The sequence below is a fragment of the Nelumbo lutea genome, chromosome 1 (genome assembly GCF_056320005.1).
Source record: "Nelumbo lutea isolate HS-2025 chromosome 1, American lotus-T2T, whole genome shotgun sequence".
NCBI classification, from domain to species: Eukaryota; Viridiplantae; Streptophyta; class Magnoliopsida; order Proteales; family Nelumbonaceae; genus Nelumbo; species Nelumbo lutea.
The window spans coordinates 138815463-138827090 of record NC_142684.1 but is presented as its reverse complement, the minus strand read 5'-3'; the positions used below and the strand labels follow the sequence as shown (position 1 = coordinate 138827090).

Genomic DNA, 11628 nt, shown 5'->3' with positions numbered 1-11628 from the left:
TCAAATCCACGTGACTGTAATGAATACGTTCATCCATCCATCATTCTTCTGGAAAAATCAAGCCGACTTTGCCACTTGCCAGCCCAAACACAGCCTTCATCACGCGCTACACTGTTGGATTCTCACCTACCCAACAATAAACAAAAGCCCTCGGCATCTGTCGTTTCTGCTCTCCTAAGGTTAGAGCTTTTCATTAACTACAACTACTCAAATGTCAACGTTTTTCCCTCTTATGGACATTTTACTATCTAATTTCAGGCGGTGCGGGGGCCTAATTGCCAGCCGAAACCGACCATCTTCGGAACTAACTGACGGTTGACAGGATTAATTGCTTGAGAGTTGAGAGTTGAGACTCCATGTACGGTCCACACATAGCGGCCTGTGCTACGAAAAACGAAGAACTCAGAACGGTACAGGACGCTAATATCCATGGAGCTTCACTTCATCCTGCCAAATACGAGGCTGAAACCGACGATCGACCTCTTTAATGGGTTATGGGTCAAAGATATCATGCCTTTTATCTTTTAAATTGGGTTACCAATTAACGTCATAGGGTTGTCTCGAGCATCTGGGCGTGCGGCGGTGATCGCTGCAGATGTGAACTAGTCTCCTCGCGATGACAGAACGATATAATGTGGGCATTCCGCATAGTCGGGGTTTCCGTTCCGCGGCATTAACCTTCTCTCTCTCTCTCTCTCTCTCTCTCTCTCTCTCTCTCTCTCTCTCTCTCTGATCTATTTATATATATATATATATATATATATATATATATATATATATATATATATATATATATCCTAAGAATCTTGCTTTTACTTCTTTGGCAACAAATCAGCTTGATGCTGTAACTGATGCATAGGCCAAAAGGCCCAAAATTATGACAAAATAGCTGTTGAGGAGTATGTGGACTCGAAATTGAAAGAAATAGCATAGCTTCGGCACTATATACAGATCGAAGTAAGAACAAAATAGAGCTGGAGCTCTTACATTTTATCTATCTATCTATCTATAGGATTTAAGAGTGGCTCCACAGAAGGTACAGATGATAGCTCGCCAAGATTTGCAGTAGAATGGAACGTAACAGAATCTCGTCAATGTTTTCATATCGGCAACGCTAGCTCCGCCACCGCATCGCGAACAGATCCCTGCCGCAGGTTTCTCGTTACTCACCTTCCGCTTCTGATCCACCAGAAAACAAAAGAACACCATTCCCCTTCTCTCTCTCTCTCTCTCTCTCTCTTCTCTCTCTCTGCCGTATATGTAGAATGAAGGACGATACTGAGTTGAGCGGACAACTGGAGAACAGGCTTTATATAGGAGGAGGAGGAGTTAAATGTCGAGCGGTTTGGGTGATCGTTTTATTGCAAGAATCAGTTAGATGCTTGACATGTGGCAAGCTTTTGTATAAAAGTAGCTTGGTATCTATTCACATTTTCTACGCGGTAAACCTGCCTGTGCTTGAGCCATCATCAAGAATTCGTGCAATGTGATTGCCACGTGGCAATAAGGTTGACGCTTCGTCTTCAGTCTGTGAGAATTGAAGTGTGTCGAGTCGCTCTATCAGTGTATGTGTAAATTAGAACCGTTGATTTGTCCTCGAGATTTGCACCAGCAACCGAGCAGAAGCTTTAGATGTGTTCATACTCGCTGCAAGGGCTGTGGCATGATTAATGCAGGAAGAAGATGATTGTCTCATTGTTCATTTCAATGATTTAATAGGGAAGAACAACTTTTCCATTTTTTACGGCAGTGGGCAGTTGGCCGTTGGCGTTGGAGAAGATCTGAAAAGTGAAAACTGTGGGTAATTTCCGGTGTACCTTAACCCGTGAAAATTGGGTTCGGATCTGTTACCCACGAGGCCACGAGACGTTACAGCCACAGCCACACATTGAGAACATTTCTCATTATTTGTTATTTATGGGGAGATGTCCGGATGTGTGGCTGTAATGTTTTGAGTTGAAAGACTACTTGTACTTGGAAACACAGACACTATTGTTTGTACTCGAATTACTGAAAAATGTATGCAAGTATATATTGTTTTATATTAAATACTAGAGGGGGAGTTAAGCAAAAGTTAACACATCATTTTCAAAAAAAAAAAGAATAATAGAAACACATAATAATATATAATTGTTTTATATTTTAATTTTTTAAGTAATTAATAATTATTTATATTTTATATATTATTTTTAATAATTTTTTTGCAACACAAAATAACAATAATTAATTTTAGTTAGGGTTGTTTATCAAACCAAAGAAACTGGCCAAACCAACCAAGCCAACATGATGAAGGGTAATTTGGCCCGACCTAATGATAAGGGGACATGTGGACATGACCTAAATTAGCAGGCCGACAGCTCACTCTAACACGCCAAGTCCGTAACGGATTGAGCTCGGATAACCAGACCACCTCGGGATGAGTCCACATCGGGACAAGTCTACCTCGGTGCAATGTTACATCAGGACCACCTCGGTCCCAAGGCACTTCGGCATTCATATCAGGTCAGATCTAAAGAGCACGAGCTTAGGTAGCTCGCCACTAGTCAGCTCGCCCACCAGGCAGCTCGCCTCCCAGTCAGATCGACCACCGCATGGTAGTTCCAAGGATCTCATTACCGTACTCCGCGTCTTACAGATCGTACCTTAACGGCTATATTATCTCACCCACTCCCCGATTCAGGCAAAGATGGGCAGCCTTACCAGTTGGTGGCATTATCCCCTCCTAACATGAAAGTGGATTCCATCACAGCGAGGATCTAGGAACTGCTCCACCAAACCTGTAGGGACTCCAGTATATAAAGACCTCACCCCCCAGGAGCGAAGGTATGATGCATAATCTTTGCTCTCTAGCTCTCTAATTCTCTGATATCATCTTCAAGCTCTCTACTAAGTGCTAACTTATCCACGGAGTGTCCTCATCGCGTAAGCCACCCCGAGATCTCTGACTCCTTTCTTACAGGAACCTCAGTTCTCGCCGTTGCTGGCAACCAGATCGTCTCCAGGATGGAGCAGCCGGATTACGCCACATCATTTGGCGCCGTCTGTGGGATATCGCTACTAAAAGCCCTTGTTTCCATTTCCAAAACCTCAAGCTCATAATCAAATCCATGGCTTCCTCCAACAACGTCGAACAAAACAACAAAGCAAACGTCTCTAAGGGGCAACCCCAGTTCCCGTCTGTCTGCATAGGTCAGTTCACCATACCGCTCTCCGTGGGTGGGATCCCAGCATTGATTGTGCCTCAACCAACTATGCCCTTGAACTCCCCACTTCCCCCTGTAGTGGGAGCGATTTCTGTTTTACCCTCTATGGTTCCCCCTGGAATCGGACAAAACCAACTAAGCGACCTGGTACACTGTGTGCGGGCTATTCAAGCCCAGATACAGCAGGTCCAACAATTCCAACATTACCAATAGCAAGTTCTGCACCACATATACCAGCAACAGTTCCCACCGCTATAGTAGAACCAACAACCAGCCCCGACTCAGTGTCCGATCACACCAAGCAAGCCTCACCGCCAGAACAGCCATCCTTGCTAGGGAGAGACTTCCCAGGTCTCGTCTCACGGCAGGAGGGAAAGACAAGTTGTTCCTCCCATCTCCCAGTAAGTAAACAGGTCGAGAGATACTTGACCCACCAGAACCAGTCCACCCCGGCCCTCACAACCTGAAGGCAGACTTGCAGGAAACCGGTTCGAGGCCCTAGTCGCGGACACCAGACAAGGCCTTTCTTTCCATAGTAGCCAGTGTCAACAGTCCGAATCACTTCCGGCCAAGACACCATTTGACAGCGCGGAGGTCAGCAGCATTGCTGCGGAACCAATCAAGTAGCAGCGAAGGAGACATGCTAAGGCACCTCGAGCGGTATATCCAAGCCAGCTCATGGGACCTAGCCGACTTGAGCAGCCTAAAGGTAAGGTGGAGGTAAGCTCGGGAATCAGAAAAACCGCTCCCCTCTTCTCTGTACCCTCTCCACTGTCCTCCGAGCTCCTAGCTACCCCAATGCCGAAGGACTTCAAGGTCCCCCCTGGATAAGTATGATGGGTCTTTCGACCCCAATGATCACGTAGACTCTTTCCAGTACTAGATGCACCTCGTTGGGGCTGATGAAACCTACATGTGCATTGCCTTCTCTATGACCTTCAGAGGGGTAGCTCGCAAGTGGTACAGAAACCTCGTGCCCGGGACAATTAAAAGTTGGGCGCAGCTCATGCAGCTGTTCACTTCGCATTTCATCACCAACAAGAAGTGTCTGAGGTCACAAGAAAGCCTCTTCAGCATAGTCCAGAGTGAAGGAGAGGCAATTTGAAGCTACATCAGACGCTTCAACGACACTTGTTTACTAATCCCAGACTTAGACCTCGGCGTAAGACTCGCAGCAGCAAAGAAGGGTATCACCCATAGGAAATTCAAATGGCATGTGGTGGCAAGAAAACCCAAAGACACCACCAAATTCCTCAAGCTCGCTAATCAGTTCATTGGGACCGAAGAGGAGATGAACCAAAGGATTGAAACCCCGGCAGAGAAAAGAATGAGAGAAAACCACAGCTCGAACAACGGTGGCGGCAAAAGGAAGAAAAGCAAATCCCCAACCAAGGGAGGGAACATGTCAGATTTTCATCCACAAGCTCCCTCGGTTGAAATAACAAACTTCACACCCTTCAACGCGAAGCGGGGGGAAATCCTCTTAGCGATTAAAGACGCCCCTTTTGTAAAGTGGCTATCCCAGTTGAAGGGAAACCCCACCAGAAGAAATAAAGATGTGTACTGTCACTTCCATAGAGACCATGGTCACAGTACCGAAAGTTGTAAAGCCCTCCGTTGCGAGATAGAAGACCTCATTCGTCGCAGATACTTAAAAATTTTGTACAAAGAGATAATAAAAACCAAGTAGATCGGCAAGGGGAGCAAAGGAGAGATGCTCTCGAATCCAGTAGTCGACACAATGAGCAACCGCAAAGACAGTTGCCCAAGGCGTGGGCTGCACCTCAAACGCAGGGAAGTCCTCAAATCGCAAGCTAGAACACGAAGAGCAGAACCCGTCAAAGCGACCTAGGCCTGAAGACCCAATATTCTTCACGGAAGACGATGCATGTGGGGTCCAATACCCCCATGATGATGCACTAGTTATAAAGATGAGGGTCAACGACTTCGAGGTGAAGTGTATCATAGTTGACTCCGGCAGTTCAGCAGACATCCTGCTCAAAGACGCGTTCGACAAGCTCCAGCTCCAGGAAGGTGACCTCAAGCCAACAAGCACTCCACTGGTAAGCTTTAGTGGAGAAAAAGTCAAGTCCCTAGGGTGAATCTCAGTACTTGTGGAGATCGGCACCTGGCCTAGCATCGCAAGGTTCGAGCACACATTCTTGGTGGTCGCGACTCCCTCCCCATACAACGCCATTATAGGTCAGCCTATCACCCACGTGCTTCACGCAGTGGTGTCCACCTACTATTTGGCTATGAAGTTCCCTACAGACATCGGAGTTGGGACAATGCGAGGTGACCAGCTCGAGTCTCACAAGTACTATGTTGCTGCCCTCAAAGGGAAAACCAAGATGGAAGACGACATCGAGCTAGAGCGACATGTGGAGTATTTTGAGGAACGAGCTATGCCAACCAAAGGGACAATCCATATCCCGACCTCAACAGAAGATCCAGCCAGGACCCTCCAGACCAGAGCAGCAATCGAGAAGCCACTCCGCTCTCATCTGGTAACATCGAGCTAGAGCGACATGTGGAGTATTTTGAGGAATGAGATATTCCAACTGAAGGAACGATCCACATCCCGACCTCAACAGAAGATCCAGCCAGGACCCTCCAAATCGGAGCAGTGATCGAGGAGCCTCTCCGCTCTCAGCTGGTAAGCTTTTTACTTAAAAATTTAGATATATTCGCATGGAACGCAGCAGAAATGCCTAATATAGATGCAAAAATAATAACGCATAAGCTAAATACTGATCCTGTAGTCAGGCCAGTTTGACAAAAGAAACACAACCTCGCCCCAGAGCGCTAGTTGATAGTCGATGAGGAGGTCGAGAAACTCCTCGCAGCCGATTTCATCAAGGAGGTCCATTACCCGAGCTGGGTGGCTAACCCTATTCTGGTTAAAAAGGCCAATGGTAAATGGTGCATGTGCGTTGATTATACCGACCTTAATCGAGCTTACCTGAAGGACTATTTCCCACTCCCTAGGATTGACCGTCTAGTGGATGCGACCTCAAGGCACGAGTTGCTAAGTTTTTTGGATGCATTCTCGGGTTATAATCAGATCAAGATGGACCTCGCTGACGAGGAAAAAATAACATTCATAACCGAACTAGGATTGTATTATTACAAGGTCATGCCCTTTGGGCTAAAAAATGCGGGGTGACCTTCCAAAGACTTGTCAACAGGATGTTTGAGCTGTTGATCGGCAATAAGGTTGAATGCTATGTAGACGACATGGTCGTTAAAACCCAATTTTTGAACTGTTTAATAAGTGACTTGTAATGTGTTTTTGAAATTCTACGTAAGTATAGTATGAAATTGAACCCTAACAAATGTGTCTTAGGTGTCACCTTGGGTAAATTCCTAGGTTACATAGTTAACCGATGTGGCATCGAAGCAAACCCCGAGAAGATAAAGGCTATCCTAGATATGAAGCCACCACGCAAGTTGAAAGAGGTTCAAAGGCTGAATGGCCGTATGGCAGCTCTAAGTCACTTCAGGTCCAAGTCAGCAGATTGTTGCATGCCTTTTTTCAAGGTAATTAAGAAAAGTAAAGACTTTGAATGGACTGAAGAATGCCAGCTCGCCTTTGAAGAGCTGAAGAAATACCTAGTTAGTATCCCGATTCTAACCCGACCCAAGGAGGGTGACGTTTTAAAGCTATACCTTTCCGTGAGCAACGAGATGGTCAGCTCGGTACTAATAAAGGAAGTAGATTGGGTCCAATGACCTATCTACTATGTGAGTAAAGTTTTGTAGGATTCTGAAACCAGGTACCCAGAGATCAAGAAGTTGGCATACGCACTGGTCACAGCAGCTCGGAAGTTTTGCCTGTATTTTCAAGCTCACATAGTCATAGTCCTCACAAACAAACCTCTGAGGCAAGTCTTACTCAAGCCCAAGGTATTTGGTAGACTGACAAAGTGGGCCAATGAACTCAACAAGTACGACCTCCGATACGAGCCTTGAACAGTGGTTAAGGCCCAAGCCTTGACTTCATAGTAGAATGCACCTTCAGCACCGCAACCCCCAAACTAATTGAGCTCGAGCACAAAGAGGAGGCTTCGACCAGTACGGCACCAGCCCCGATTAGAGCAAGGCCGACTTGGGATGAGGAGCCCTGGATCCTCCATGTAGACGGCTCGTCCAATCAACAAGGAAGCAGAACTGGCGCCATTCTAGACAGGCCAAGTGAGGTGAAACTAGAATATGCACATCGGTTCGAGTTCGCGGCATCTAATAACAAAGCGGAGTACGAAGCACTGCTATCCGGACTCACACTAACGAACAAGGTACAAGCGAAACACGTCATCATCTGTAGTGACTCCCAACTCGTGGTCAACTAGGTTACCGGCGATTACGAAGCTCGCGACCCCACCATGGCTGCCTATCTAGCCAAGGTCAGGGAAGTTCTACGCAACTTCCAATCGTACTTCATCATGCAGATCCCAAGGTCCAAAAATGCTGAGGCCGATGCCCTGTCTCGGTTAGCCAGCACAAGCAGCAATACCATGAGGACCATGTACAAAGAGAACCTACCTCGGCCCAAGAATCTCGGGAGGGCAGAAGAGGTCGTTCCTATTGCACAAACAGAGTCGAGCTAGATTGACCCACTTGTGAGCTACCTGCTTCACGGAACCCGACTTGCAGATTACAACGCCGCTAGAAGGGTAGAGCGACAGGCAGCCAAGTACGTCATGATAGACAGATGGTTGTACTGGAGATCCTACATGCTCCCCTACTTGCGACCTTCAGATGCTGAACTCATTCTCTACGACACTCATGAAGGCCTATGCGGCGGACACTTGGGAGGCAGGGGTCTCGCCCAAAAAGCGCTATGACAAGGATATTACTAGCCCACGATGAAGGCAGACGCACTCGAGCTTGTCAAAAAATGTGATAAATGCCAGAGGCATGGTGTGTGGCTCATTGTGACACTAGCAAGTGCACTAGCCGTTCAAGTAATAAAGTAGTGAGTGAAGTATCGTTCCCACAAGGATTTAGGAAACAAATATCAATACTAAATTGAGTACTTCTTATCTGATTAACAAATAAATCAAAACTTTAATGAAAGCTAAAAATCCTAAATTAGTATCTATCTAAATCATTGGCCCAATTGCCTTCAAATCAGGTTAGAAGAGTAAGCAGTGAGTTTCAATCTCAGAATTCAGCAACCTATCAATTTGGATCATTCGAATAAATCATAATTGAGCCTTGGTTTGGTGAAACCCCAAGGTCATGAACAGCCTCTCTCAAGCGCATGTTCATCCTATCCATGAGTGACAATTCTTCTATCTCTAACAAGAATCTAATCCCCATGCATGCATTTCTTCAAACACTTCTAAGGCATCAATTCAAAACTGAATTGATCACCAACTGAATTGTGCAAGTTATCTCTAATCTTGCATCCAATTCAGTTCTTGAATAGTAGATCTGAATTCCTAGAGTCTCTCTCAAGCGCTCTAGGAATTCCAAGCTTTAGATCCATTCGGCCAATCTGAAAATTGCAGATCTGAATTCTCTCTCAAGCAATTCAGATCTTGCAATCTCAAATCTGAGTTTTGAAGGTTAGTTGGCCAAATTAATCTACAATAACACCCTTATTCAAGAAACTCCAAGTACAATTCATGACCATTCGAATGAATAAAAAAAAAATTAGATTGCTGAACTGAAATTTTACAAGCTGAAATACATCAAGGAAGAATGGAAGATGGAGAAAGAATAAAGAAAATATAACAAAGAAATAGAATTCAAATTAAAGGAGAATGAAACTACAATTGAGTTATTACAAATGATCTTTGAATCACAAACCCCTAATTTCGAACTCACTTTCTCTTCTAACTTGCTTGTCTTGAACTTCCTTCAGCCCTTCTTTTTCTTCTTCCTTGCGCCTAACCTTCTTTTCTTCTCTTCTCTCAAGGTGGCCGAACCTCTAAGAGTGGGAGAGCCTTTCTCTCAAGCAATTGAACACCTCTTCCCCCTCCTAGAAGCCTCCTTATATAATTTTTCAAGGGGGCTCTTGCCCCTTCTTGAAGTCTATAGAATTGGGTGTATTACACCCCTCATGAACCTTCTAGAGTGCTCCCTCCTTCTCTTCAAGAAACTTCTAGGAGTTGCCGCCCCTAGCTCCCTTTGGGCTGCTATTTGGGCTGCAACTTAGCTTGCTTTTGAGCTCATGTAGGCTACACTCTAGGCTGTTTTTTGGGCTAAAAATGGGTTGGGCCAAAATTTCCTTCTTGCTAGGCTTCTTCCCTTGGGTTTTCCAAAGAGTTAGCTCGCACTACTTGGGCCGAATGAAACTCCCTTACTCTCATGGCTGGGCTGGGCTGAACTTGATAAATTTTGGGCTTTCTTTTCTTGCTTTTGCCTTCTTTTTCTTGATTTGGCTGCCCCTGAAATCTTTCTTGCAATCAAGCTAAAATAGGGCAAAATCTAATTAAACCGGCATAAAATTTCATGCAAAAACCTCATAAAATATAGATAAATTGTAGGTTCATCAAATACCCCCACACTTAAGCTTTTGCTTGTCCTCAAGCAAAGACATCAGCCATAAACTGAACGTTCCCCCCTTCTATTCTTGTAAATTACCATTTAACATATGTATAAGATCCAAGGAAAGGAGAATACGAATTTCATTAAAGTCCAACCTTCACTCCCAATCAATATATAATTAAGCTCCTTAATTGTCAAAGTTAATAATCAAATTACACTAAGTTTCACATCTGTAACTTTATCTTAATGAGAGTTCAACTTAGTATGCCCTCTTGGACATCAACTGTCACCATCATTACTTATTTCTAGGGGTGAGTGCATTTTATGCTCCATCTCACCCTTTTCTTTTTTTTTTCTATGTGAGTGCATTTTACCATCTCACACTGGTCACAAGCTTGAGGTAGATAAAAAAAAATCATGTTTTGAGCTGCTAGTTTTACTATTCAACTCAAAATAGTGGAGTCAATTTGGGCTTTTGTCCTTCTTTGAACCTCAAGAATCAGCACTTCAGATGTGCACTAGCTCTCTTGACCATTAACCATGAAATCAAGTGCTTTCATACACATGAAGGTAGTTAGGGCTAGTCATGCTGAAAGACATATTCAACTCCCATTTTTCTCATGCATATACTAAGTTGGGTCATTTGCAAGAATAAAAACTTAGCAAATACATTGGTTTCCCTCAACTCATTGAAATCCTTCTTAAAAATCATCAAATAGATAGTAATGAACTTGAGGAGTTTCAGTCTTTTTTTTTTCTGGTTATGTCATTGCCTGCGTATGTGTGTTGGGGTGAATGAGGTGCATGGTTTCAGCCCCCATACCCTAGCCTCGGGCTCACTCCCCCACACTTAAGATGAACATTGTCCTCAATGTTCGTAGTGTTAGGGAATCACACTTGCTAGAGCAAACTGAAGAAAAGAAATGGATGAACTTAGTCCTTAAAGAAATAAAAGAACTTTATTTTACTAACTAATATTCTAAAAAGATAAATGACAAAAAGATGCCTTAACCTGTTCATGAGCAAGCATAAAAGATTATTGGTTATCAAGATAAACAGTGGATGGAGGGGGTACAGTACCGCCCATTAAATATGGTTTCAGGCGCTGACCATTTACTTTAAACGTGCCCTGAACCGGGTGGGTGAGTTCTATAGCCCCATGGGGAAAAACCTGTGAAATGGTAAAGGGTCCAGACCACCTGGATCTTAGCTTACCTGGAAACAAGCGGAGATGGGAATTATATAACAATACATGTTGGCCTACATAAAAGTCCCGTCTCAGCAAGTTCTTATCATGCCAGTTTTTTATTCTTTCTTTATAAACTTTGGCATTCTCATAGGCAGCAAGTCTGAATTCATCCAATTCATTCAATTGCAACTGCCTTTTAGCCCCTGTGGCCTGAATGTCAAAATTTAAGAATTTAAGAGCCCAATAGGCCTTGTGTTCTAATTCAACTGGTAAATGGCATGCTTTACCAAAGACCAATCTGTAGGGGGACATGCCAATGGGTGTCTTAAATGCAGTTCTGTATGCCCATAATGCATCATCTAATTTAATGGACCAATCTTTTCTGGCAGATGCTACTGTCTTTTCCAGAATTCTTTTGAGTTCCCTATTAGCCAACTCCACTTGGCCACTAGTTTGAGGGTGATAAGGGGTAAAAGTGAGTTCCCCTATCACTAATTATAGCTCGCGGAGTGCAAAATCTGGAGAATAGCTTCTTTAGGAAGTGTACCACCCTTCTTGAGTCATTTGTGGGTAAAGCCATGGCTTCTACCCATTTGAATACATAGTCAACTGCAACGAGGATATACTTATTTCCAAAAGAATTCGGGAAAGGTCCCATGAAATCTATACCCCAAACATCAAAGATTTCACATATCAAAATATTGGAAAGGGGCATTTCATTCTGTCGGGAAATGTTTCCCG

The 11628-nt window shown here is 44.2% G+C and overlaps 1 protein-coding gene across 1 annotated transcript; it reads right to left on the bottom strand.

Moving 5' to 3' along the window:
• Positions 1 to 904: 904 nt before the first annotated feature.
• LOC148877886 (uncharacterized) lies at positions 905 to 1299 on the bottom strand. The gene has a single exon (XM_088946028.1). It carries the CDS (start codon positions 1207 to 1209, stop codon positions 1003 to 1005), a length of 207 nt encoding a protein of 68 aa, XP_088802154.1. The 5' UTR covers positions 1210 to 1299; the 3' UTR covers positions 905 to 1002.
• Positions 1300 to 11628: the final 10329 nt, after the last annotated feature.

Coding starts and splice junctions, on each gene's coding strand:
- LOC148877886 (XM_088946028.1), bottom strand. CDS start 1,209: ATGGTGTTCTTTTGTTTTCTGGTGGATCAGAAGCGGAAGGTGAGTAAC.